Source organism: Schistocerca gregaria, chromosome 3 (assembly GCF_023897955.1).
Source record: "Schistocerca gregaria isolate iqSchGreg1 chromosome 3, iqSchGreg1.2, whole genome shotgun sequence".
NCBI classification, from domain to species: Eukaryota; Metazoa; Arthropoda; class Insecta; order Orthoptera; family Acrididae; genus Schistocerca; species Schistocerca gregaria.
In genome coordinates this window covers 616639910-616655073 of record NC_064922.1, presented here as the reverse complement: position 1 = coordinate 616655073, position 15164 = coordinate 616639910, and the positions used below count along the sequence as shown (strand labels likewise).

The following is a 15164-nucleotide window of genomic DNA, read 5'->3' as shown; positions in this document are numbered from 1 at the left end:
CGCGTTGTCCTTAGCGTAAGTTAGTTTAAGTTAGATTAAGTAGTGTGCAAGCCTAGGGACCGATAACCTCAGTAGTTTGGTCCCATAGGAACTTATCACAAATTTCCAAATTTATGCTGCCATAAGGGAGAAAAGGAATACTTGAACCCAAAGAAAGCAACAACTCCCCATACAAAGACCTGCACCCACAAGAGGTAGTACTACACATCTACTGAGAGAGCTACGGTGTGGTGTACTATGAATTGTTTCCCTGAGGTACAACTATAACTGCTGACAATTATTGTCAACAACGGAGAGGTGTCGCAGACGCAGTCCAAGAACTACGACCAGCAAGACTACGTGGAGTGATGCTACTCTACGATAACGCCCGCCTGCATTCTGCTGTACTGGTAAAAAAACGCTCTACGGGATTGGGTGGAGACATCACTCAGCATGAACTTTATTCAAATTATCTTGCGCCCTGAAATTTTCACCGTTTCCGCTCTATATCGAACAACCTTCAAGGAACTTCCTTGCCGGATGCAAATGGGCTCCAAACATGGCTCGTCGAGTTCTTCGCCTCAAAACCGCATGGTTTCTATAGTAGCAGAATCGAAAATTTCCCCAGCGTTGCCAGACTGATGTAAATAGTGAATGAGAATATCTCATTGTTGACTAAAGTCTGTGGTTTATCTGTTGTGTTTATTAAACATATGGGAAAACGCAACGAACTTATGCGCCAGCCCAATAGTTACAGGGAACTGCAGATATGGCATCCAGTAAAGAGGGGCAACATACATTAAAGAGCCTAAGAAGCTGGTGCACATGCCTAATAACGTGTAGAGTCCCCGCGAGCGAGCAGAAGTACCGCAACACGACGTGGCATAGTCTCGACTAATTTCGGAAGTAGTGCTTGAGCGAACTGACAACATGAATTCTGCAGGGCTGTCCATAAATCCGTAAGACTTCCAGGGGGTGAAGATCTCTTCTGAACAGCACGTTATAAGGCATTCCAGATATGCTCAATAATGTTCATGTGTAGGGAGTTTGTAGGCCGGCGGAAGTGTTTAAACTCAAAAAAGTGTTCCTGAAGCCACTTGTAAGTAGGCTGTTTAGGTTTTTATGTTGGTAACGCCACGTAGCGTTCTGTATGAAAATCACTGACTGTGCTGTGTGCAGTCTGTGGCTTGTTGGCATTGTTGAAATATTCTCCAATGTAGTGTTGGGCAGTTGGATGTGAACAGCGCATAGCGTTGGGCAGTTGGAGGTGACCCGCCAGCAGTGGTGGATGTGGGGAGTGAGATGGCAGAGTTTTGATAGCGGATGATCTGGACGTATGTCCATCAGAGACAGTAAATTTGTAACACTGGATGTCATGAACTGATAGATATATATTATGACTTTTGAACACTATTAAGGTAAATACATTGTTTGTATCAAAATCTTTCATTTGCTAACTGTGCCTATCAGTAGTTTGTGCCTTCAGTAGTTTGAGTCTTTTATTTAGCTAGCAGTATTGCAGTAGTTTGAGTAACGATGATTTTTGTGAGGTAAGTGATTTGAGAAACGTATAGGTTAATTTAGTCAAGGCCATTCTCTTGTAGGGATTATTGAAAGTCAGATTGCGTTGCACTAAAAAATATTGTGTGTCACTTTAGTGAATGTTTGAGTACGTTCAGTTTTGCTCAGCTATTTGAAAATCAAATAATGTAAGAGGTGTATCTACATAGTAATTCATTAAGTTTTCTAAGGGGACATTTCACACTCTGTAGCAATTCTGGACGTTTGGGGTGTCGCATTGCCCTTCTGGAACTGCCGAAGTTCGTCGGAATGCACAATGGACATGAATGGATGCAGATGATCAGACAGAATGTTTATGTAACTGTCACCTGTCAGTAGTATATAGACGTATCAGGGGTCCCATGTCACCCCAACAGCACACGCCCCGCACCATTACAGAGCCTCCATTACCTCGAACAGTCCCCTCCTGCTGACATGCAGGGCCCACGGATTCATGAGGCTGTCTCCATACCCGAACACGTCCACCCGTTCGATACAATTTGAAATGAGACTCGTCCGACCAGGTAACATGTAATCTGTCATCAACAGTTCAATGTCGATGTTAAAGGGCCCGAAGCGAGGCGTAAAGCTTTGTATCGTGCAGTCATCAAGCGTTGAAGAGGGAGCCTTCAGCTCCGAAAGCCTATATAGATGATGTTTGCTTGAATGGTTCGCACGCCAACACTTGTTGATGGCCCAGTACATAAATCTGCTGCAATTTGCGGAAGAAATGCACTTCTTTTACGTTGAATAATTCTCTTCAGTCGTCGTTGGCCCTGTTCTACCAGCATGTTTTTCCGGCAGCTGCGATGTCGGAGATTTGAAGTTGAAGTTGTGGTTAAGTCTCCTGGGATCAAACTGCTGAGGTCATCGGTACCTAAGCTGACACACCACTTAATCTAACTTACGCTAAGGATAATACACACACCCATGCCCGAGGGAGGACTCGAACCTCCGACGAGTGAGCCGCGCGGACCGTGACAAGGCGCCTCAGACCGCTGGGCAACTCCGCGCGGCGGTGATTTGATGCTTTTCCGTGTTCCTAACATTCACGGTACACTCGTGAAATAATCCTATGGAAAAATCTTCACTTCATTGCTATCTCGGAGATGCTGTGTCCCAACGCTTGTGCGTCGACTATAACACCACGTTCAGTCTTACTTAAATCTTGATAACCTGCCATTGTAGCAGCAGTAACCGATCTAACAACTGCGCCCAGCACTTGTTGTCTTACACAGACGCTGCCAACTGCAGTGCCGGATTCTGCCTGTTTAGACAGGGTGGTCCATTGATCGTGACCGCGCCAAATATCTCACGAAATAAGCGTCAAACGAAAAAACTACAAAGAACGAAACTCGTCTACCTTGAAGGGGGAAACCAGATGGCGCTATGGTTGGCCCGCTAGGTGGCGCTGCCATAGGTCAAAAGGATATCAATTGCGTTGTTTTAAAGTGGAACCCCCATTTTTATTACATATTCGTGTAGTCCGTAAAGAAATATGAATGTTTTAGTTGGACCACGTTTTTCGCTTTGTGACAGATGGCGCTGTGACAGTCACAAACATATGGCTCACCATTTTAGACGAACAATTGGTAACAGATAGTTTTTTTAAATTAAAATACAGAACGTAGGTACGTTTGAACATTTTATTTCTGTTGTTCCAATGTGATAAATGTACCTTTGTGAACCTATCATTTCTGAGAACGCGTGCTGTTACAGCGTGATTACCTGTGAATACCATATTAATGCAATAAATGCTCAAAATGATGTCCGTCAACCTCAATGTATTTGGCAATACGTGTAACGACATTCCTCTCAACAGCGAGTAGTTCGCTTTCCGTAATATTCGCACATGCATTGACAATGCGCTGACGCATGTTGTCAGGCGTTGTCGGTGGATCACGATAACAAATATCCTTCAATTTTCCCCAGAGAAAGAAATCCGGGGACGTCAGATCCAGTGAACGTGCGGGCCATGGTTTGGTGCTTGGACGACCAACCCACCTGTAATGAAATATGCTATTCAATACCGCTTCAACCACACGCGAGCTATGTGCCGGACATCCACTATGTTGGGAGTATATCGCCATTTTGTCATGCAATGAAACATCTTGTAGTACTGTACACGATGTTCCAAGTCGTCGCCATGCAATTCCTGGTGCATAGAAATATGGTACGGGTGCAATCGATGTTGATGTAGCATTCTCAACACCAAAGTTTTTGTGATTCCCGATTCTCGCGCAATTTGTCTGCTACTGATGTGCGGATTAGCCGCGACAGCAGCTACTTGGGGATCATAATTTGTTGCAGGTCGTAGTTGATGCTTCACATGTGGCTGAACAATGTTTCATTAAATTACGTAACTATCTGGCGAACGGTCCAGGGTACCGAGCAGCAAACATAGCACACGTCCGTTCAGCATTTTGATCACAATACCCATAGATCTACATGATATAGACCTTTTCTGTAATTGGTAAACGGTCCATTTTAACATGGGCAATGAATCACGAAGCAAATACCATCCGCACTGGCGGAATGTTACAAAATACGACGTACTTATACGTTTGTGACTGTTAGAGCGCCATGTATCACAAAGCGAAAAAAGTGGTCCAATTAAAACATTCATATTTCTTTACGTACTACACAAATATGTAATAAAAAATGGGAGTTAGTCTGTTAAAAAAACGCAGTTGATATCCGTTTGAGCTGTGGCAGCGCCATCTAGCGGGCAAACCATAGCGCCATCTGGTTTCCCCTTCAAGCTAGACGAGTTTCGGTGTTTTTAGTTTTTTCCTTTGATGCTTACTTCGTGAGATATCTGGCCGGGCCACTATGAGTGGACCACCCTGTATATGTTTATACTTTAATACGCATGCCTATACCAGCTTCTTTGGCGCTTCAGTGTAGTACCGCCAACGTTACAAGGTGATACGGACCTACATGACACTGATATATCCCCTAATAGAAAGCTTGTTGAATTCCACAGGAAGGCAGGAACGAGCATGAGGTTCGTTAGTAACAGCCGTGGCCCCTAACAGTAACATTCGATCTTGAGGAATCGCGAGAGAATTTGCAATGTGGCGGTAAGCAGCTCGTGAGTCTCTCGGGAGGACTGAGCCCAGAGACGTTACTCACCGAGGCGCGGCGTGAAGCAGAGCAGGATGAAGGCGACGGCCGAGGGCAGGCCTGCCAACACGGCGCAGCGCACGGCGAACGGCGCGCTGGTGGCCGGCGAGCCGTGGCCGGCACACGGCGCGGCCGCAGAGCTCGCCTTGGAGCAGCGCGGGTCCCGGGACATGGCACGGCGAGCGAGCGAGCGAAGAGACGCGAACACGGCGTAACGCGACCGCGCGGACCCGGCACGCCAGCGAAAGTGTTCCGTCGGCGGCGGCGTTCACTTTCACACACGCCGCGACACGCGGGCCCACCGCCGCGGACGACCCCCGGCACGCCCTCCGCCACTGGAAGGGGGGGCCGGAAAACGCAGCTACTCTTCCGCGTCCGCTCCGCACGTCGAAGCCCGAGGCGCTCCCGACTCTTTTCCCCCCCTGCCGTCTCGCCAGCTTCCGGGCTCTTTCACTTTCTGTGCCGCAACGGAGGAGGGGAGAAGCCGCCACTCAGTCGAAAAATCTCGTTCCCCAGTCGAACGCCACTCCGTCAGCTTCCCACCCCTGACCAATCACCGGAGCGAAAGTCGCTGGCGGCAGCGAACCTCCCCACTACACTAGAAATGGAGGCTCTCATTGTATTGTTTCAACAGCCTTTTTCCGCTTTGGTGCCGCCGAACACACTTCCTAAACCGGAAACAAAATTCATGCGGTTGTCCCTTAGGCCGGTATTACACTGTCAAATTTCTTTGCCAAATATCTTTCTCAAAGATATTTGATGGTGTAATAGGGAAGTCTGTCAAATGTCGTCCAATATTTGGTCACATCTAGGGCCTCGCTGTAGATTTTACCATCGAAGTCACTTGTCTTCTGTTCACTGCAATGTGACATGTTACCACACAGAGCGCTAGCATCGCTGCAGCGTTCTGTCGTCTGTAGTGTTTTCACAAATATTGCCAACAAACACAATTGGTGTGTGCCGACAACTACAAAATTAATAGAGATGTATGAAGCTGATGAGGCGCTTTACAACGTGAGGCACCCTGAATACAAAAATGGATTAAGAAGATTGGAGACATGACCTGACCTGAATTGACCTGACCTGACCTAAGCTAAGCTAAGGTAAGCTAAGCTAACCCAACCCTCACCTGTAGCAAGGGATCGGAGTGTTACAGTGAGTGTCTTCTGCAGATGTAGCAGTTCTTAGCTGAATATTGTGCTTTGTGATATGAGGATACACATCACTGAGCACATACAGAAATGTAAAACTTTGAACATAGCTGCTAAGGTTCAGTGACTGTGTCAGAATTATATTGGAACAAATAAGCCCTCGGTCACAAATAAGTCAAAATTGACCTCGTTTGGACGCTACTATGAGCGTCGTCTTCAGAATTAGACTAACTGTTCTAAAACATATTAGGTATATAGTTCATTAATAAAATTAAAGTTTGTACTGACTGGAAAAGATGCAGTACTTACAAGTCACATATTAAAAATGATCTGAGCCGGAAAGGCGACGTAGTGAACAGTTGTTAGATGGCGAGCCGCTAAGGGCTGATCGTACTGTGAACAACCCTGTGAACAACCCTTGTTGTTCACAGTACGAGCAGCCCTTAGCGGCTCGCCATGTCACAACTGTTCACTACGTCGCCTTTCCGGCTCAGATTTTTTTTAATATGTGACTTGTAAGTACTGCATCTTTTCCAGTCAGTACAAACTTTAATTTTATTAATGTACTATATACCTAATATGTTTTAGAACAATTAGTCTAATTCTGAAGACGACGCTCATAGTAGCGTCCAAACGAGGTCAATTTTGACTTGTTAATTGTGACCGAGGGCTTATTTGTTACAATATACACACAGAAATGTATGCTCACCCATTCTTTAAGTAATTGATGTACGACTTGACGTCCTCCACTGTAAGCTCACGTAACAAGTTTTGTTGAATGCTTTTTATCGTGTCGTCGTAAAACCCACGGCTTCACTCAGGTATGTTTCCTTTTTTTTTCCCCGCTTCTCTTCCGCATGTGCACACAGTGCAATTGTGGTAAATGCAACTGCTGCGGTCAATAACAAGTTGTTGTTGTCAGTCATCTTGAACTTTCACGAAAAATATGATGACAGTGTAATACTCCTTCTAGCACTACGTCAAAGATCTTTGTCAAATATATTTGACGGAATATTTGATCACATCTTTGACCAAATCTTTGACAAAGAAATTTTACAGTGTAATACCGGCCTTATGTTTGTGTTGTATTCGTCAAAGGTACTTGGCGGCAAAGATGTAAACGTGGCTGGAAGAGGATCCAGTACCACCGAAAATAATTTCTGTTACGAGATGGGTTGCTTGCGCGCAGAAACTATAGAGCCTCGCCACAGGGCTTCATAGCGTTTATAACTGTGTCCCTTGCGGCTAGTCGCCGTGGGGCTGTGCTTGCCCCACACCCAAAAAGATACACGCGTGCAGGTGCATGCCTTTTCCACAGTATGTGCGCACGAGTGATTCCATTCACACCTGTATTCACGTTGCGCGCCTCTACTTGCGTGTGGAGGCAACCACAGCCGTACGGCAACCAGCCGCAAGGCGCACTGGTGTAAACGCACTTTTAGGCAACACGTACCGCTAAATGATGGAAACGTCGATCAGCAACACTTTACAACAGTTCCTTGATTGAAACTTGGCTTGGTACATAAGTTCAAACGTTTATGCACAAGTTTATAAACACAATAGATACACGTAAAAGAGACTTGAGTCATCAGTAATATATTCTATTCTCCTTCAGTACTTACAACAATCTGCCAACGCTGGGGTAACTTTTCGATTCCGTCACTGTAGAAGTCACATGGCTGTGAGGCGAAGAGCTCGTCGCACCATGGTAGGAGAGCGTTTTCATTCGGTAACGAAGTTGCTTGAAGGTTTTTCGATAAAGAGCGAAGAAGGTGAATATCTGAGGACATACGAGCAGGTGAATAATGCGGGTGCGGCATAATTTCCCAACCCAACTACAGTGTAGTGTTCTTTTTTATTTTTTTATTTAGCAACAGAATGCTGGCGGTCGTTATACTGATGCAGCGTCACTTCACGCAGCCTTCCTGATCGTCGTTCATGGACTGCGTCTCCATGATGTCTCAGTTGTTGACAACAAATGTCAGCAGTGATGGTTATTCCACGGGGAAGCAGTTCGTAGTACATCACACCATCGCTGTTCCACCAGTTGCGTGACATCATCTTTTGTAGATGCGCGTAGGTCTTTGTACCCGGAGTTGCTGCTTTGTTTGGACACAACTATTCCATTCTTTTCCTTACGTTAACATGAAGACACAATTTCGCGTCATCAGTAACGATGTAAAATAGGAATCGTCGGTGTTGTTCACGAGGCAATTGACAACGAGCAAGCAGAGATGCATATACAGGGTGGAGAAAAATTGTGTCACGAAATTTTAACCCTGGATAGCTGATGCCAGTAGGAACCAAAATTACTAATGTTGTGTAGGCCAACAAAGCACCATTTTCAACCTATGAAAACTTGGCGCCACGCACTCCAATTGGCCGCGGGATTGCCCTGTTGCCGTTCGTCGGTTGACGGTCAGCGCTATGGTTGTTGGTTCACACATACAATCTTCTCTCGCCCCGTCAGTACTCCAACGTGATACGCACACGTGTCTCCACTCACTATCTCCACGTGACAAAATGACAATATGTAAATTTAAATAGCAACAGTGAACTACAAATAGGAAAATGACAATCGGTTTATAAACACACAGCAACCGGAATATCAACATGCAAAAGCCGGCCGTTGTGGCCGAGAGGTTCTAGGCGCTTCAGTCCGGAACCGCGCTGCTGCTACGGTCGCATGTTCGAATCCTGTCTCGGGCATGGAAATGTGTGATGTCCTTGGGTTAGTTAGGTTTACGTTGTTCTAAGTCTAGGGCACTGATGACCTCAGATGTTAAGTCCCATAGTGTTTATAGCCATTTGCACCATTTTTGAATCAATACGCAAAACAAAAACGCTACGAACTTAAGCATCAACATAAATAGTGATATGAAGATAGGGCATAACAATCATTCATTGTTCACTTGCTCTGATCTGTCTTAACTCTGGTTTAGTTGTGAATCCAGCTGACGATAACTACGGTTATGGATAGAATGTCCTGTTGGACTATTCATGGGTACGATTCTAGACACTGTCCTGTTGCTGTCTTGAGATAACGTTGGTCCTGTCTGTGGAACCATGCGTCGGCTTATATCGGCGTTTGTCAGATGGATGTCCACTTGGGAACCATTTGTTGTTACGTATAGCGGAAGCATAAATTAGTCCTTGCCCCGACGCGCCATCTCTGGACGCTAGCCTTAAGACAGTTGCACCAGAGTTGCATGCAGCTCAGCGCCCATCTTCTAGGGGACGCAGTAGCTCATATCTCTGAGGTGGGCATGAGAGGGTACAATGACGGACCTCGGTGGTCGCAGCGCTACGAATACGGGACGACTCAAGACTCTCCCCTGCTGATATGCTGGCTGGCAGAAATGTTGTGGCCATACGCTCCACACGAGGCGGCCCAGGTCCCCTGAACATTTCTGGTGTGATGAATATGCAAATGCGCGGCTCTGACACTGTGCGTATTCAGTGTGGGAAAAGTTCAGAATCTAACTGTCCGGATGACGTCAGCCAATCAGAAGGGTCATCGGCACAGGTGCTGTAGCATATGTCTGGCAAAGGCGCTGTAGCATATGTCTGAGCCAATGAGTGACGACACAACATTTATCGTGTACCAACTTTGGGGCAATTAATGGGCGTACTGTAAGCAATGGTGGAGAAGATTTGGCAGACCTCCCTGCGTTTCAGTGTTTTGAGAAGAATTCTTTCATCGTCACCGTGGCTAAAGTTGTAAATCCTCCCCTCCAAGCCGTAGTTCTGTGGGAGCAGAGAGTTACGTTTATCAGTGTGGAGTCGCGCTCGCTCACAGCAACGCTCCTATGACATGCACATTTCAGTTTTTATCAACGCCTGTTTCCAGTCCTTTTTCTTCGTGGAGTCGAGAAAATTGTATTTTTGTTCAGGTTTCACTTTCTGAAAATATTAGAAATCAGTTATTTACTGGCTGGTTTCCAAATCAGGAAAACGGTTTCCAACAAAATTTATTACTCATGGCACGTGCTGGCTACTACGACTGGATGAACACTAGAACAGCACTAGAAAAAACAGAACCGTAAAAATTGTCTCAAGTTCTTCTGGTAAACTGAATAGCATTATCAAATGAAGCTTTAAGTATGCATGAACTGAAAGTTTACAGACATTGTGTATTATCAGTTCATACTGTTGGGCGACGTGCGAAAACCGCAAAGGGATACTAAGCGAACAATGGAGAGATACATGCTGGGAATTAGGAGCACGGACAGAAAATAATCATGGAACAGGTTGGCGTGGAAGAAGCGGCCATAAGTGCGATGAAATTAGAATGACTGTGGGTAAGAAATGTAATGAAGCGAATGGGTGTCGCAACGACCAATGAGGTTCTTTGCTGGATACGTGATATAAGGAAAGACCCAGATGAAAGAGTAACAGAGGATGGGTAGATGACATTAAAAATATGCAGGAACAACATGCAAGTGAAAATCGCAATGCATGGGAATGTCTATAGAACGCCTTTAGGCCATGCTGAATTTTACAGGCCTGATGAGGATGTAATAATCAGTCTTATGAAATACACTCCTGGAAATGGAAAAAAGAACACATTGACACCAGTGTGTCAGACCCACCATACTTGCTCCGGACACTGCGAGAGGGCTGTATAAGCAATGATCACACGCACGGCACAGCGGACACACCAGGAACCGCGGTGTTGGCCGTCGAATGGCGCTAGCTGCGCAGCATTTGTGCACCGCCGCCGTCAGTGTCAGCCAGTTTGCCGTGGCATACGGAGCTCCATCGCAGTCTTTAACACTGGTAGCATGCCGCGACAGCGTGGACGTGAACCGTATGTGCCGTTGACGGACTTTGATCGAGGGCGTATAGTGGGCATGCGGGAGGCCGGGTGGACGTACCGCCGAATTGCTCAACACGTGGGGCGTGAGGTCTCCACAGTACATCGATGTTGTCGCCAGTGGTCGGCGGAACGTGCACGTGCCCATCGACATGGGACCGGACCGCAGCGACGCACGGATGCACGCCAAGACCGTAGGATCCTACGCAGTGCCGTAGGGGACCGCACCGCCACTTCCCAGCAAATTAGGGACACTGTTGCTCCTGGGGTATCGGCGAGGACCATTCGCAACCGTCTCCATGAAGCTGGGCTACGGTCCCGCAAACCGTTAGGCCGTCTTCCGCTCACGCCCCAAAATCGTGCAGCCCGCCTCCAGTGGTGTCGCGACAGGCGTGAATGGAGGTAAGAATGGAGACGTGTCGTCTTCAGCGTTGAGAGTCGCTTCTACCTTGGTGCCAATGATGGTCGTATGCGTGTTTGGCGCCGTGCAGGTGAGCGCCACAATCAGGACTGTATACGACCGACGCACACAGGGCCAACACCCGGCATCATGGTGTGGGGAGCGATCTCCTACACTAGCCGTACACCTCTGGTGATCGTCGAGGGGACACTGAATAGTGCACGGTACATCCAAACCGTCATCGAACCCATCGTTCTACCATTCCTAGACCGGCAAGAGAACTTGCTGTTCCAACAGGACAATGCACGTCAGCATGTATCCCGTGCCACCCAACGTGCTCTAGAAGGTGTAAGTCAACTACCCTGGCCAGCAAGATCTCCGGATCTGTCACCCATTGAGCATGTATGGGACTGGATGAAGCGTCGTCTCACGCGGTCTGCACGTGCAGCACGAACGCTGGTCCAACTGAGGCGCCAGGTGGAAATGGCATGGCAAGCCGTTCCACAGGACTACATCCAGCATCTCTACGATCGTCTCCATGGGAGAATAGCAGCCTGCATTGCTGCGAAAGGTGGATATACACTGTACTAGTGCCGACATTGTGCATGCTCTGTTGCCTGTGTCTATGTGCCTGTGGTTCTGTCAGTGCGATCATGTGATGTATCTGACCCCAGGAATGTGTCAATAAAGTTTCCCCTTCCTGGGACAATGAATTTACGGTGTTCTTATTTCAATTTCCAGGAGTGTACTTTTGGTACAGATTATATTTCAAAAATACTTGAGAGTTGTGGGCGAATCTTTATTCTTCTTACCCCTCAAAATATTTCATTTTAATCCCCCCTCCCCATAAGGGGTAATACGCCTATGTTGATCTGATCTACACAGACGAACTTTATAGCGATAAAGGAAACAATCTCTTATTTTCTGCCCGTCGCTAGACACCGCGCTGAATATCTTCCTGTGACGACGCGTTATGTACCTGAAGGTGTGTAAGTGCGGACAAAGTTTTCAAATCGCTACGGGCTGGCTTCGGTCACGTACTTTGAGATTACTGTCAGTTGGCATCACTGTGAAGGACTGGACTCCGAAGTCGAAATGATGTGCAGCACGTCCCACATGTTACTGAATCCATTAAGGTCGAATGGGAGATCTCTTCTAAATGCGATAGGAAGCGAAAGATTTCTAGGAGACCGATTGAAATACCTCTTCTGTTTGTATGACAAACATGTTCCAGGTCCTATTTGTGGCTCATAGATCTTGAGCCGGCTGCAATCGTCTATCTTGTTTCAGAGAAAGCATCTAGGCCTCTAAGGCTCGAGCATTCATGGAAGAAGGTACCACTGGTAGTTGGGAGCTCCAGTGTTAGGCTAGCCATGGAGACCCATAGATGGGAAAAAATCCAGAGCGCAGTCCACATGCATATCGGAGGGAGGAGTCATCTCAGGTGCCATGAGGGCGACTGCAGGCGGAGCTCATGTAAGCACGAAAGATGTGGGTCGCTTTGGATGGGAAGAGATTCTCTCTGGTTTCCGGCTGCTACCTAAGGTGGTAAATCAACCAGTCTTGTTTGCAAGACGTAGGCGGAGCTCACCGCCGTGTCATTATGTCATTTTACGAGACCGGAGCCGCTACTTCTCAATCTAGTAGCTCCTCAGTTTTCCTCAAAAGGGCTGAGTGCACTCTACTTGCCAAAAGCGCTCGGCAGAACGGACAGTCACCCATCCATGTGCTAGACCAGCCCGACAGCGCTTAACTTCGGTGGTCTGACGGGAACCGGTGCTACCGCTGCGGCAAAGCCGTTGCCTTTGGAATGCCTAGGAAGATAAAATACCTCACCCCCTAGCATCTGTACGAAACGAAAATCGTTGACTCAGTGAAAGGCAATCATCATACACCGGAACTAGGCAGCTTCGACGATTCATTGGTAGAATTTTATGAATTTTGATACCGTATGTGTTACTGTTCTAGACACGGTAATATTTAGTATTCCTTACCAAAGAAACGAAACCAAAACACATCAAGCACTGTTGGTATTTTCTCATTTGCTGCATCAGTATGCCCAAAAGCCAGTCTTTGTCAAGACCCGTAAGTTTGTGACTGTTTGTGTATGTGAATTACTCTGTTTTGGTCGTTCTTAAACTGTAATAAAATGGTTCAAATGGCTCTGAGCACTATGGGACTTAACATCTATGGTCATCAGTCCACTAGAACTTAGAACTACTTAAACCTAACTAACCTAAGCCATCACGAGGCAGAGAAAATCCCTGACCCCGCCGGGAATCGAACCCGGGAACCCGGGCGTGAGAAGCGAGAACGCTACCGCACGACCACGAGATGCGGGCAAATTGTATTACAAAACGTGTCCAACAGCCTTGTAATAGTGATCTATGGGTAGATTTAACAACAACAACTACTACTACCACCACTACTACACCTTCAGCAGAACCACATGTTAAAACACAATGTCCGAATTCTCGTTGTCAAAGAAAGTTACGGATAATGCCCTTTTTCCTCGTGTCATAGGTTCTACCTTGCAATACTTATCCAACCATTTCCTCTACGTTGCGCCAAATACTACCTTCACAATTTTCCAACCCCTTAACTGGATGATAAAGAGAGTTTTGAAAAGATTAAAGAATAATCCAATAGAGCAACTATCAAGAGGGAAAAATAGCAATACATTGTTGTCGCTACATCTGATTATGTAAATCAGCTCTTGCAGTATATTAATGGAATACAGCATTAAGATACTTTGCTCGCGGTTACAATATTTTCTTCGTCCAAACCTGAAAAAATTATCCGTTTGTACATACCTAACAAATATACGAAGGCTCGAGTGGGAACACAAGAACAGATCCAAATACTTTGTATTCCATAAGACTGATTGTACCATTTAGATCTTTACTTTCTTATTTTAAAGAAAGGAAACCCTGAATTATAAGATAAAGCTAAATTACTCGCCCACTTGACCGTTAGCCGATGACTAAGTTCGGATGTATTCCCGGTTTAGCCTATACCCGAACCCCCAACCCTCAGTCCTTTAAAGTATGGAACCCTCTTTACAAATGAGTTAATGTGTTAAATATCTGACGTTGATCATGAAAACGAGAAAAAGTTTAGCAAAATTTTGAAACTGTGTTTAAAATTTGTTTCGAGTCGTTAAGTGCTCCCATTCTCAAACACTCGATGAGTATAGTCTGGATAATTTGGGTTCCGTTTTAAGAAAAGCCAGTTTCTCACCCATGTTTATGACGTCATGTCTCCCGAACTATGCTTCGTACAGTGATATAAGCTGCATGTACATTCATAGGTATATGTGGAAACGGCTTGGAAAATGTGTTGCGAATGGAGTCAGCAGTAATGAATAAATTAAAAAGCCATGCTCGATGCTGAAATTACTGCCGAATCATTGGAATCACAGCAATCGTTAGACTTCTGTCCCTTTCTTGTTTCGTGGGAGGTGTCAGATAGAAAAAGTTTTGAAAATACGAGTAAAGTTTATTGGAAGTCAGTAGGTGCTCTCATTCGCAAACACTGTATCAATATAGTCCGGGTAATTTGAGCGCGGTGAGCCGTGCTGCCTCAAGACATACACACAGTTTCTAACTAATACTTCACTTGTTGGGTTAAAACTTTAACGTAAATTATACCTCTTAATGACAGCGATGTGCCGGCCGCTGTGGCCGAGCGGTTCTAGGCGCTTCAGTCCGGAACCGCGCTACTGCTACGCTCGCAGGTTCGAATTCTGCCTCGGGCATGGATGTGTGTGATGTCCTTAGGTTAGTTAGGTTCAAGTAGTTCCAAGTTCTAGGGGATTGATGACCTCAGATGTTAAGCCCTGTAGTGCTCAGACCATTTGAACCATTTTTGATAGCAATGTAAATTTTTAAACTGGTCAATAATTATAGGAAGTACTGAAAAATAAATTTTTGTTGTCACTGGAAGCCGTTAAATAGGCATACTCTTCGAAAAAAACGGACGAAGACGCAATAAACCACCTCTACCCAACAAAGGTATATGTTAAAGTGTTGCTGAGATTTAGCGATTGCCCCAGTTGGCGGAAAATAATCAGACCCTAACAGATATTTCCTGACGTCAACAAACTCACATCGAGCCGGAACAATATAAAACT

At 46.0% G+C, this 15164-nt stretch overlaps 1 protein-coding gene across 4 annotated transcripts in view; it reads right to left on the bottom strand.

Annotated features, from left to right (window-relative positions):
- The window catches only part of LOC126353852 (uncharacterized), a 301397-nt gene that overhangs the window by 215524 nt on the left and 70709 nt on the right, over window positions 1–15164 (bottom strand). The window contains exon 1 of one of the 4 annotated variants that reach the window (XM_050003011.1): window positions 4675–4915. The exons of 2 other annotated variants lie outside the window; for them this stretch is intronic. In XM_050003011.1, the coding sequence (XP_049858968.1) occupies window positions 4675–4837 (163 nt within the window). In that variant the 5' untranslated portion in view covers window positions 4838–4915. Of the gene's footprint in view, window positions 1–4674; window positions 4916–15164 lie in introns of those variants that run through there. One more of the 4 variants, XM_050003010.1, reaches the window with a different exon arrangement.